The sequence below is a fragment of the Polypterus senegalus genome, chromosome 10 (assembly GCF_016835505.1).
Source record: "Polypterus senegalus isolate Bchr_013 chromosome 10, ASM1683550v1, whole genome shotgun sequence".
NCBI classification, from domain to species: Eukaryota; Metazoa; Chordata; class Cladistia; order Polypteriformes; family Polypteridae; genus Polypterus; species Polypterus senegalus.
In genome coordinates, this window is record NC_053163.1 from 112,499,329 (window position 1) to 112,513,873 (window position 14,545).

A 14,545-nucleotide genomic window follows, 5' to 3' on the forward strand; every position below is an offset into this window, starting at 1 on the left:
CCTTAATATTCTCAGGAACTAGAGACAACTCTGACCTTTCTTGTATATGGCGTTTGTGTTGGTACTCCACTCAAGCCTGCTGTTCAGCAGACGCGTAGCTAGGGTTTTCAGCGCCTGGGGACAACTGAAGATTTCGCGCCCCCTCCTGTTTGCCAAAATACAATGGGGAAGGGAAAGACATTTTTAAAAAATGTATTTAAAATAATAGGATTTTAAGAAAAAAATAAGTCTCCAAAAATGATAACGCTGCCTCGTGTTCTTTAAAATTTAAATCCGTCATTAGTTTTTGTAAGGAAAAATTCATTTTCCGCATTTAAAAATGATTTTAAAGAAAGTATATAGCAAATTATAAAGCAAAATAATTATATATTTATAAAAACTGCATTACTTACAATTTATTCATATGAAAATATGATGGGGAAACGTCTAGACTTTTGCAGCCATCTACTAGAATACTTCACCACAGCCCAATCAATTTTCTATCAAACACATAAACACAAATCACTTGGCACACAGAAATGGCGTTTGCCACAACTTAGACAATGATACACGCTAATGCCTCATGTCAGTCGCATGACCTGTTTAATAACGTCAAAAATGTTTCTAGGTGGGAGTCAAGCATGTTAGAGCAGTGGAGGGGATACATTATTGTCTGTTGAGTATATAGAACTAATTAATACGTGCTTCAAAATCAGAAAGAGACAAAAAACATAGGAAAAAAATATCCTCATACTGATGGATTGATGGACTGAGTATGCAAATGTTTTTTATTTACTTTTTAGTGCATTTAAGAATGGAAAACATTTCATTCTAAAATTTCGAAACATCAATTTGGTGCCCCCTGGATGCTGCGTCCGGGGACAGATGTCCCCCCTTGCCAAAGCATCCCCCAGCTACGCCACTGCTGTTCAGATGGACCCAGAGGTATTTATATTTACTCACCACCTCCGCACTTTACTTTTAATATGAACTGGGAACAGAATGGGCTTGACTTTCCTGAAGTCCACAATTATTTCCTTTGTCTTATTGATTTGACCTAAAGGTGATTCATTTTCTACCATTCAAGAAAGTCCTTTACAAATGTCCTGTATTCATTTTTCAGTCCACCACTGAAGCACCCACCTATGGTTTTGTCCTAGGCAACTTTCTGCAGATGATATGTGTCTATTTTTTCCCATATTATTTTTACTTTCCCTATATTATTTAAATGGGAGATTTAAAAACAAAAATATATTGGTGAGGTATATTTACCTGTTTTGAGAAATCTTTAAACATTTTTGAATAATACATAAAAACAAAAACAAAAAATTTAATGAGGCATTTGATCTTGTGTCAAGAAATATCTAAGATTATCTTTATTAATTCTACATATTTTCATTAAAGAACAATCAAACATTAGCTGTAGACAGTTAATAAAATTGTAACTTGTAATTTTGCAAGAAACCATGGAATGTAATTTGCAAAAAAACTTTGGATTCCTGTAAACCACACAAGTTTTATTTTTCATCTTATGATGGCTTTCAGATACCTTAAACCAGCGTTTCTCAACCTTTCAGTATTTGCGACCCAAGTTTTCATAACAGTTTTAATTGCGCCCCCCCCAACATTTTTTTTAAATGTAGATGCATATTTTATTATACCTACTTAACTTTTATCGACATTTATCTAACTCTATATTTATTATTCTAGTATCAGAATGTAGCTTAAGTTAATTTGTTTTGGTTTCAACAGATTTTTTTTTCATATTTTTGATTCTGGTTTTCTTTTTTTCACATCTTCATGCCCCCCTTTTTGTTACTTCGCGCCCCCCTAGGGGGCTCGCTCCACAGGTTGAGAACCACTGCCTTAAACAAAAACAAAAAAAAAGATAGAACAAGGGGCAATTGGACGAGGACACTCTGAACTTGGCAAAGATGACAAGATGAGAAGACCACTTCCTAGCAGGAACCACTGGATGAGAAGGCCACCTCATCGCAGAGCTAACTGGAAGCCTGAAGTAAGCAGCAGCAGAACCATCACCCAATAGAGAAGATGACTGGTCTGGAAAACATAAACTGAGGGATGAGTTTTTGAAGAAAACAATCACCTTGCGAACTTTGGGGCTGTCCGTTGACAAGACATGCAACATAATAGTGATGCAGACCTTAGCAATATCTTTTAATTTTTAAACTCAATTGGTCTAAACATTAGTTTCATTGAATCAGCACAGAACTTAGGCATCTTTGACACCACTCATTACAATGTTTTTCCAGCTTAAAAATATTGGAAAATTAAGATAGTTTATGAAAATCAAGGATATTAAGAAACTAGGTCATGCATTAATTTCTATTGGGATTGACTACTGTAATGTGTTATTCACAGGCTGTTCAAGCCATTCAGCACACAACTTTCAGTTAATTCGAAATGCTGCTGCAAGTATCTTTACAAGAACTAGAAAGCACAAACACATAACTCTCATTCTCAAGTTAATACACTGACTTCCAGTTAAGTTTAGAGCTGATTATAAATCCAGTTCTTATGTATAAAGACCTAAATGACCAATGCCCTGGTTACTTATCTTAACTTATTACTTACAAACCAGAGTGCATAATAAAATCTAGAGATGATGGCCTTCAAAGATTCCAAGGATTAATAAAAATCAGCAGGAGGTTGAGCTTTTAGTTACAAGGCCTCAAAGCTTGGGAATGATCTTCCTGATTCTACAAGTGACGTCCCATCAGTCTCATCTTTTAAATCTGGGCTGAAGACTCACTACTTCAAACTAGCATTCCTTGGCAACAGCTGCAGATTGGCTGTGCACAATGTATCTCTATTTGTTATTTTATTGTATAAAAATCAAAGTAATGTAATAGTAAAGAACCATTATGTTGAGAATAGTGGGAGAAGGATGTTAAGGATAGAGCTGCCAGGTAAGAGAAAAAGAGGAAGGGCTAAGAGGAGGTTCATGGATATGGTGAGAAAGGACATGCAGGTGATGGGTGTAACAGAACAAGATGCAAACGACAGAAAGATATGGAAGAAGATAATCCGCTATGGCGACCCCTAACGAGAGCAGCTGAAAGAAGAAGAAGACTGACCCTTCTCTATTCTGTTTCACTTCTTGGTGTCCTATTATGATACGTAGTTCCACTGCTTTACTTCCAAGTTATTTTCCTGTGCTTGGAAATCCACAAGCGATGCTGAGAGCCTTAGAATCAACCAACGGAAAGATCCTGTTGTCATATTCAATGGCAAAGACACAGACTTTACTGTAGAATAACCAGGACATGGTGGAGAGCCAGTTGGCCAAGGTCTAGAGGACTGTGACTGTGTCTGCTTTTGTCTGTTATAACTGACTTTAGACCATGGACCAGAGGTTCATTTTCTTCAAGGTTGCTGCTGATTGCAATTTGTGCTGTCCTCACCATTGTTATCAACTGGCCACCATATTTCAACAAATGTATTGGACTAATATTATCAGGTTGCATTTGTATTATTCCTTTTGGAACTGTTTTTGTATGCACTATGTAATTAATATTTTGTAAAGTTTGTAATTGCATTTATAAATAAAAGTGTTCTGTGCCTGCAATCAGTGTAGAACATCATACGAAAATAAATAGAAATAAGTTGAATCTTGACTTTGAAATGAAATTATTTTTTTCTGGTACATGTTAAAATATGGGTGTATCATTCACATATTTTAGTGTACAAGGGTTAATATCTGACCACTTGCCAAATAATGCACTGTAGAATACACTTCCTTGCTCTCATGTCTCTATGGTATAGAACTGTCCCCACCTGGAGCAAAAGCTTGGATAGCCACATAATTTTAAAAGGGTAGTATGAATATAACATCATGATGAGAATGAATGTAAAGTGTTGTTTTGTTTTGTCGCTTGTTTTTTTTTGCATGTGTTGGTGGGGGGCACACTTTGAGGTTTAATTCTATGTTTTAAAAACAAATGCTAAATATGACATTGCAAGTAACTTATTTTGTAAAGCTATTTTTGCCTTGTCAAAGAAGAAAAAAGCTGCTGAGCTGAGCCTGAGGTACATTAAGTGGTGTGAAAGGTAAAACGAGTACCAAAGTTCTATGTTTTGCAAGTATCCAGTTTGGAAAAATGATCTGCTTCCTGCTTCCATCTTTTAGATGGATGTTTTTCCTTTTTTTGGTTCCTTTTTCTGTTTTCATGTAGAGTATAGTATTTAAAAAAATATTGAATTACTTTTTGGTTTCGTTTCACAAGCCTACAGTGAAACCAACAATAGAAGCATTACTTTTAATTGTGAATACTTCACATTTTTAAAATACATTTGAAAGTATTCCTGCTTTTTAAAAGTGCTGGGAAGGCGGGCTGGTATCAATGTGCTTCACAGGGCTGCCATTCAGCAGCAACAGCAACCCACTGAAGCTTAAAGGGTCTTTTGACACAAGAAAGCATAATTACTGTACTCAGATGGAGCCTGTAGAGTTGAAGACTTTTAATAAGCTTAATCGATCAAATTATAGCAGTTTAAGTGAAATATTATTTGGAATTTATGAAAGCATGGACACGTAGGGCCAATCTTCTTTAAATTTATAAATACCTTAGAGTGGATCTTGCAGTTTTGTGACACAACATCAGCATCTAAACTGCTTGGAAAATTTTAGATTTTTTCAAACTATGGAAGAGATAACAGATTCTATCCCTTTTCTTTGTAAAAAGATCTTGATGTGTTAGAATATAGTTAAAGTGTACAGCTTCAACAAGAGAAAGTAGCCTAATACAAAATTTCAGTTTTATTAATTTCTTTTTGAGGGTAAGCAAAGTCAACAAAGGGACCATGCATTACTGTAACGAAGGTGGCATGAATTGCCATTATTGGTACACAAAATGGTCTTTTTTAGAAGATGCTGGCCTTAGAGGCAGAGTTTTAAAGAAAAAAAAAAACATATTGGAAAATGGCAAATGAAAAGAAAAAATTGAAATGGGCAAAATGACACACACTGGACAGAAGCTGACTGGGCAGAATCCTTGAATCATCATTTCTTTGTTGCAGATGACACTGGTATTTGGCTTGTATTTAATGAAGAAGCCAACTGAGGACCTGTAAGGCTTTTGTTTCTCAAACTGCACACTCTGATGTCCTTCTCCTGTTATGCATCTGGTCCTTGACCTTCTTTGTCTATCTTAGTTAGACCCAATTTGCACTTTTCTCTCATAAGAGTAATAGACAAATAAACAATAGTCTTACATGTTTCTTGAGAACGCAATATAATTTTGGCTATTTTTAACTGTGTAAAAATTAACAGTCTAGTAAAAGGTAGTTTCTTACAGCTTAATAGGATAGCCAAATTGAGATCTGTGGTTTTGTTTAAACATTTTGAGATAGTTGTGCATGCATTTATTTTTTCTCATCCTCTCTTTATTTGGGAGTTAGTCAGTTTTCCCTATCCTGCTATCAACCCCCAACCAAGAAAAACAGGGGAGCGCCAACAGCAAGGGCAAATCATTAAAAACAACAAAGAAGAGAGAATGTCCTTTTCCCCCCAGTATAAATATTTATTCTAAAATTTTATTTACTAGATCTTGTCATATTTTAAAATAGTTTTTAACAGATCCTCTAAGTGCAAATTTTATTTTCTCCAAATTTCAAATAGTATAGAATATCAGTTACTCACTACTTATAAAAAGTGGTTTGGGGTTCTTCCAGTTGATCAAGATAAGTGTACTTGCTAGTAGTGTGGAATAAGCAATTACAATCAATTTGTTCTACTCCACTTCAAGCCCATCTGGGGGTACAGCATGGATTAGGAGTGATTGTGACACCAAGGCTGTCTGATAGGCATTCAAAGATTTTTGTCCAAACTGATGTTAATTTGGTGCACTTCCAAAACATGTGGCCCAGTGAGGCTGGAGGTAGATTGCAACATTCGCAGGCAGAATTTTCCCTGGATGTATTTTGGACAATTTGAAATAAGATAAATGTAATCAATGAAAAAATTTAAGTTGAATGATCAAATGCTTTGCACATGTGGAGCCCAGATGGAGATGTTAAATGAAAAGATCCTTTCTCCACTATACCCTAACATCTTTGAAAGGAATAGACTTTAAAATGTTTTTTATATTAGTGAGATGCTGAGTCTTCAAAACTGACAAATATTTCTTCTGGAATAGAATCAGGTGGGAGGTGTGGAAAACAGGGTAGGTTCCTTTTAACAAAGTTTCTGATTTGAAGTACTGTTGATGGGAAGTTAAATTTGAAGTGTGATTATTCATAAGATGCAAATACATTATCTGTTTACAATTCTCTAAGTTTTTTTTTAATTCTGGATGTTTCGCAAAGATTAAATACTATGTAGGAAAAGATGGTTATCATGTAGAGGTGCAACAGATAAAAGCTCTGCCTTGAGGTGCTTCCTGCATTGGTTCCATATTCTGAGTGATTAATGGACAATTGGATTATTGGTATATTGACAATAATTTGTATTTCCTGGGGCACAAAGAAGGACATTTAAAGAAATACAGGAAGATTTTATTTCTATCACAGACCAGGCTTGTGTGTATTCATCAATTTGCGCCAATGTCCAGGGGCCTCATGTATAACAACATGCATAGAATTCACACTAAAATATGGTGTGCAGACAAAATTGGAAATGTGCATATGCACAAAAATTCAGATGCATAAAACTGTGCATATGCCAAGTTCCAAACACTTCCCCTTTACAAATCCCAATGAAATTTAGCACACATGCATGCATCTACGGTCCCACCCCTTCCATTCAGTCTTTTCTTAAAAGACAATAGCAAAAGCACGTGAAAAAAATAAGAATTTCTGTGAATATGAAGTGGAAGCAAGAAAAAACGCACTATTTGTAAGCTTAAGCAATGATATAAGCAATAAAAGGAAGCTGATTGAGTTATACAGAGTGGAGGAGACACTTGAAAGTTCAAGTTCATAAAATGGCACAGTGCCTGAAATAAAAAAGGGGTCAGATACCAAAGTTGCTCTGAAAATGTAAGTTGCAGCCCACACTGTCTGTTTATTCTGTTTCAATATATTGCAATATTACAAAAGCTGACCCCTGTGCTGAGGACGCAACATCTTTGGGCGTTGGCAGCATACACACCTCTGCTTGGAAACCGCTGGGTGACCATCTGGCTGTGTGCTCATAGACGCTGTTCTTGAGTTATCAAATGCAATAGTGGATGCTGTAAGAGATGTGGCCAGATAACTAAGAAAAATGAAGGCTGTATTATGTGATATTGTCCACAAATTAAATGAATTGGTTAAAAAATAAATGTTCCATTTAATTATCTGTTTTTACATTCTGTTAATTACATTCAAATGAAGTTGTAATGCTGTCTGATTTGGTGGGTCAGGGTCAAGTTCATTATACAACAATCTTTTCAGGTATGGGCAAGCCAGGATTGTGTGCCACATTATGCAGCATGCTATACGTTTGTACAATGCAGCACATCTTCTGTGGACTATAGAGCAGCTCATTAATAGAGTGGAAATGCTTTCTATTTACATAAACAAATTCATTCTCTGAAGGCGCCTTTACAGTGTATTGTTGGTGCCAAGCTCTACAACGGATAGATTCTCTGCTGTTTACATGGCTCTTTGAGGTGACTCACTATCCTTAAAAGGATTGCTTGCCTTATATATCTGGATAACAAACAGATAATACCATCCCATACAGCTGGCATGGCGCTACTCAGTGATGATTATGAAATACCCGATCGGTCAGCAAGTTCACTTTGAAAAGTTCCTGTGGCTAAAAACCCGAGAATGGACAGAACTTGCAAAGGACCTATTAGAGCACAGTTCCTCAACGTCTACCTTTGTAAAGCCAGCACCAATTCAGGATAGCTCTTGGAAATCGAAATTGATTTAGAAACCAGTCATCATCATCTATAAAAACACAAATCTTCTACTTCTTCCATTTGCAATGTCTTCTAACAATGCTAAAGCAGCTATGGTAGTTGGAATAGTTTGACCATTCTATGCACAATTAAATTTTTACAGAATAATTACAATCAAGTGAATTAAATTTGTAAATGATATGCAATTAATTTCAATGTATTTGATAAATTGCGCATCATAGAGATGAATATGAAAAAAATAGGAAACAACACTGAAACCGTGGCACTGATTTGATGTTGGGTGCCGCCAGTTTACAGAACCAAGCAGAAAAGTACGTACATAAGGTCTGATGCTGCCATGAAAATATACATGGCATTATGCAAAGTTTAGTTTTTATACATCTCAAAGTGTGCATGGAAACGAGCAATACAACATTTTTATGCATACACACTGTTTATACATGAGGACACAGATCTTTATAGCTTGTATATTTGTCACCCAATAATTAAACTGAAATTTAGGTAATGCCAACTTCTGTTTTATGTTTTTATGTTTAGAGTCTCTTTTTGAATGTGCGGATTTCTCAAATTCCAAATAAATTAGGTTATAATTGAGTCTAATTTCTTAAAAAATGATATATTAATGTACTGTATACCGGGATGCTCTGAAATAGAACAAGAAGCTTGGGAAGAATGTTCATCTTGACAGTGTTGATTCTCTTTGCTAATGCGAGATGGAGGGTAGATCATCTGTTCACATCTTGTTTGATTTTTTCCAAGCTGATAGCAAAATTGTGTTGAAAAAGATCTTAATATTTACTTGTGAAGTTTACCCCTGGATATTTAAATTGTTGATAGTTTTAAATCTCAATTATTTTTTTTTTTATTTTCTCATTGGCATAGATAGATTTTTAAAGGTAGTAATGTAAAATTTTAAATGTCGCCTTTTAATGGTTTGGTAAAGTTTATATTCATGTTTTTTTAATTAATCAATTAAATTGTTTGGTTCTAATTTAACACTTTGATATGTTTAGTATATTTATTGATTTTATTCTGAAGTTGTTTTTTCTTTGTTTATGTACAGAACATTACTCAACTTGTGTTCTGTTTTAATACGCTTAATAAATAAAATATTGTTTGATAGATGTTGATTTTTAAATTTAGAACTGAACTTCAGAAATGCCAGTATGTTGCAACCCAGGTGAGCATAATAACAGGTTTTATCAGTGCTAATGCAATTAAAAAGGTTTCTGTACTAAGTAATTATCATTTATTTATGACTAATTAAGGATAAGAAAGTGGAGTTTACCATTAGAACACTTAAGAAATGACAGCTAAAAATAGGGCTTTGAAGTCATATTGCATGTGAATAATACATTATAAATCAATCATTTCAAGCAGTAATGGCCATTAGTAACATTATTAATGTATTGGCTGTATTTTAAAATAAATTTAATGGTATCTTGACAAATAAAGTAAAAAATTTCCACCAAAATCATTAACTTTTTTGGGTTCTTCCAAATGTTTGACTTTTGTGGGTATCACATTTGCTGTTACTAACGGCATGCATCCCCACATTGTCTTTTCAATAGACTGTAACAGGCCCGCTTCTCTTTTATTTACAACTGCTGTAGACATCTTGCTTGTTTATTGAACTTTTTTCTATGCTTCTTGTTCGAACATTTCTGGAGTGCTTTGGGCAAGGGAATGGTTCTATATAATTAAGCAGTATCATTTTTGTTATGCTCCTTTATCATGCTATAGGTAGATATCCTGGAAGTCTGGTGGTTATTATTTGCCACTCTAACCATCAAATCAAACCATAAGGCTTCCAGTTCTATTCCTGTCTCCGAGTTGCAGTATGACCCTAAGCAAACTGCTTAATTTGTCTATGTTTCATTTGTTAAAAAAATGCATGTAAACAATTGCACCATATGTTGATCTGGTAAGCTGCACTGGATAAAAGCATCAGCCAAACATGTAGTAATAGGAATTTAGATCTTCAATTGTCGAACATATACACTAATATTTATAAATGTAAATATCTGAGTGCACTCAGCTCTCTACCACTAAAAAATGCTAACAAAACGTTTTAGTTTAATATGGAACTAGCTTCATTTATCTGAACCTTTAGTATGTAGCCTGTACCAGCTTAACACCAGTATGTATATATTGATTGTGTGACCAGTAGGGGGAGTAACGATACCCCAAACACCCCAGATACAACCACACAACACAATCCTGGGTTCAAATATAAAATTTTTATTATTTTTACTTCCACAGTTCTCCCAGTTTTCTTACTTAATAACACAATTATCAACATCAACTCTTTTACTTCCTTGCACAGCTCCCTTAAAGCCTTGTCCACATTCCTCCCTACTCAATACACACACACTTTATGCCAGACCTGGTGCCACAGAATTGCACACTGGAAGCACTTCCAGGTCAGGCAGAAGTCTATTAAAGATGTCATACCAATCCCTTATAACTCTACCTGGAAGCACCCAAGAACCCCAAAAGACCTGTCCCAAAGGGCTACAATTCCCAGCCTGCCCTGTGGATATTCTTATGGGTGTCCCACCAGTGGGATGCTTCCACCTTGTGTATGTGGAAAGAATATTATTTTGGTTGGCAGATAACTCTTATCCTTCTGTTGTGGCTTCCTTTTCTGTCCGGAAAACATTCTTCATACTGGCCAAGACACCCATCCATCCCCCACGACACTCACAATTGTCATGGGTGAAATTTAGCACAGCATCTGTTTATGATTAGTCCCTACCATGTCTATCTGTTTTGATATATAGCAAAACATCTGTTTATTATTAGTCTCTACCATGCCTTTATGTTTCTGGATGATTTTCATAATCATGTCTCTTAAGTATTAGTTAGTTACCTCAAAAGAAAGCAACTGTTCTACCAGAGATAAAGAATTTATTGTCAGGCTACACGGATGGATGCTAATTTAAAAATTGTTGCATGGTGGCGCAGTGAGTAGCGCTGATGCTTTTCAGTTAGGAGACCTGGGTTCGCTTCCTGGGTCCTCCCTGCGTGGAGTTTGCTTAACTTCCCCATGTCTGCGTGGGTTTCCTCCCACAGTCCAAAGACATGCAGGTTAGGTGCATTGGCGATCCTAAATTGTCCCTAGTGTTTGCTTGGTATGTACTGTAGGTGTGTGTGTGTGTGTGTGCCCTGCGGTAGGCTGGCACCCTGCCCGCGGTTTGTTTCCTGCCTTGTGCCCTGTGTTGTCTGGGATTGGCTCCAGCAGACCCCCGTGACCCTATAGTTAGGACATAGTGGGTTGGATAATAGATGGATGAATTTCACCATGACGTTTGGGATTCCCAAAGTTAGGAACGTCATGGTTTTGTAATTTATTTTATCTGTCTTTATTTTCACTTCTTTTTGATCATTCTTTTTCTGTTAATGAGTATGTTATACTCTAAGTTAATTTCTGCCTTTTATTTTTTTTTTAGGATTCTGTTATTTGTAAGGGTTCTAAAAATATTCTGAATCTTCCTGCAATGCCATTTTATGCATTTTTCTTCAATCAGTTTCTATGACATTGCTATGCGTGTCATCCTGGGTCATGCAGTGCCTGTCAATGGGGGTCAAGAGTTTAAAGGTCAGGTTCATAAACATTCTGGTAACTGACATTTGAGCAGCCATCTGTTCATTAAATTGCCATCACAGAGGAGGTACAGGTCTATTGCAACCTGAACTATACGCAATCTCCACAGCTCCTTCAGCTCCTCAAATTATTCACATCCTAAATACACTTAAATAGGGCTACTCCTAACTGTTTTTGCAACAAATACCTGCTAACTGTGCTGTTTGTCTATTCATAAATACTTCATACTTGCTTGTAGTTTTTGATATCTATATTGTGTTGTATAGTTTTTCTGTCTTACTTAACCAATGAAGTTTGTCAATATTTTGTTCAAGAACTTGTTGTATTTGCACAGTAAGTGGCTTAAGTCAATTCTGGTATGTTTTACACGTTAGCAATAAAGTGATTCTGATAAAAACCTTTTTTGCTGTTTAGTATAGTATAATGGAATCCCAGCTTCTCTGATTTCGATTTCTTTAAGAATCTCAGTTTTGGTGTAAGATAGCATGGACTCTTAGTTAGAATCTAGGCTTGTCTTTTGATAATGTTTCATCTTTCGGTCACACAATTGTTTCTTGCTTGTCCCTGTACAGGTAATAGCACAACAGCTGTCTACCATAGTGATTCATGTGGCACATAAACAGCAAAAGGGGATGCACACCTCAAAAAACCACTGGACTGACTTAACCCTAGGCAGCCTAGTCCCAACTGAAAAGCAGGCTTTGGGGTACACAGACCTGAAAATGGGGTTAAGGCTTTTAAAGTTGAGAAATGCCCTTTTAAGAGCAGACGTAAAACTGTTAAAAGAATCTGTAATCCAAAGGACAAATAAAAGCAAAGCTTTTTCATATATACATTTTTTTTAAAGAAATCAAAAAGAACACAAAAAGGCCGATGAAAATCCAAAGTGCAGTGCTGAAACTACAGTAAGGACTCTCAACTGTATAACCAGGTGGCCCTGCATCCTTTGAATCCAGATAAAGGAGACAGGATAGATAACAACAAAAACTACAAATAACAAAATGCAGAATAAATTATAAATATCACACTATTACTTAAATACAATAAAGAGAAAATGAACCCAAGAATATGATTGATGACAGAATATTCAAAGCAATATTCTAAAAACAAAAGCAAATAAGAAAACCCCCAGAAAATACACTTGAAATCTGTGTTTTAGAAGTTGTGCTAAAAATTGCAGAACAAATGAATCAAAATCATAACTTTAAAATGAAATTAAAAATCCAAACACAAAATAAATGAGCAAAATGAAAGCAAAAATAGAATCAGCACAATAAAAATTCTCCAGAGAAAAATACAGTAACTTCTAAAAAAGTGTATTCATAAAAAAAAGAATTGTAATTCTCTAAGACTGTCAAGATTTTTTGAATGGTCAGCTGACTGTTCTGATGAAAGTAGGAGAAGAAGGAGCAAATGTTATCTAGAGTAGCCTGTAATATCTTGTAGAATGTGCCTTCATTTTATTGAAGCTAATATTGCTTCAGATTATAAAATAGCAGGCACAGCCAGTGTAAACTTTAAAACTCATCTATGAATGATGGATGATCATCTGGCTACTGTTTCTGGAAATACAGCCTTCTGCTACCCTTTGAAGACAGAACATACAGTAGATGAACCATTAACAATGTATCACTCCACTGGGCTTGTTATTTGGGAGTGAAACACTAGCATTAAAAGCTAGTTAAACATATCACTCCTTCTGTTCCCCATGTTATTAATTTTCTAAGGTCATGGCTGCTGTGGAAGGTAGGGAGTTTGTTTATTTTAAAGACCACATAAGTGCCCCTTCTAATGGGCACACTATTAATAATAGGAGATGCATCCGATGGGGAAAAGTATAAAACAAATACTTTAAGTGTCATGTTTTTTTCTCAAAAATAATTGATAATCCTTTGGAGTCAATCCATGACTTGTGTCCAGTAACTCTCAATACACCAATATGTGACAGCTCTTAAACCTCATTGTGACATATTATTTTTTGCATATATTGCTTTTCAATGACCTGATACATGACTGTAGGTGCATTCTGTGTGTAGTGAATGACCATTCCATTACCACTAAAGAATAGCTGGAAAGGTCTGGAATTAGGACCAGGAGATCAAATATAAATCAGAACACATGCCAAGGTCAAAAAGCAGAAAATCAGACCAATATTTCATCAAACCAAAACAAAATTTTAACTCATAGTCAAAGAAACAGCAAAAAGTTGTAATTCTGGCAAAACAATAACTAAAAATTTGTACAGGGACATCTTACATTTGGATAATGAGGATATCCACAGTGTTAACTTTATACAGGGAGATGCTAATGAGTGGGCCCCAAAAAGTTATGATGTGTTACTCACATAATAATGAAGTGACAGAAACAAAATAAGTACAGTGCATACCTTGATAGATGTGTAAATGATCCAATCACATTCGGTGTTGGAAAAGGATGCCTTCTTCTTGCAAACACAGATCGACACCATGCTCCATACTGGCAATGGTATCTGCAAGCATTTCCTGTTCAGTGTTTCACTGTAATTGTTCCAGTGTATGAGGCTTGTTCTTGTATACTTTTCCTTGCAGCCCTCTCCAAAGGAAGAGGAGGCAACAGGTCCAGGGAACCAGGTAGCCATAGTCCCTTTGAAATGACCCAATTGCCAAAAAACATTCAATCTGTGCTATGCTGCGAGCTGACATGTGACAGGTTGCCCCATCTTGCTGGAAATAATCTTCACTTATCTCACGGTCATTCAGTTCATTCACAAGTCAAAACGTTCATATACTGATCCAGGAATACTGTGATCTTTATTTTGTTTGGATTGCTCAATTATTAAGACAGTAATACATCATAACTTGGTGCTCCGCCCATTAGAATCACCATGTACTATTGACCCAGTGATGTCATGTGTGCATACTAATGTGCATACTAATGGATCATTTCCATATCAACATCAAGACAACACTGCCACAAAATAGTGGTGATCAGAATAAGCAAAACAGTGTCAGGTGAAGATGCAAAAAATGATCAAGTATATCAAAATGAAGACAAAGCAAAAATATTTATAACATGTTCATTCTACAGGGGACTGACCACAGTACAGCAT

General features: G+C 35.7%; 1 protein-coding gene across 1 annotated transcript in view; it reads left to right on the forward strand.

The window, feature by feature from the left end:
* The first annotated feature begins 13,187 nt into the window (after window positions 1-13,187).
* LOC120538217 (hephaestin-like) overlaps window positions 13,188-14,545 on the forward strand; it is a 70,809-nt gene continuing 69,451 nt past the window's right edge. The window contains exon 1 of the mRNA XM_039767672.1: window positions 13,188-13,203. Within this exon, the coding sequence (XP_039623606.1) occupies window positions 13,188-13,203 (16 nt within the window). The remainder of the gene's footprint in view (window positions 13,204-14,545) is intronic.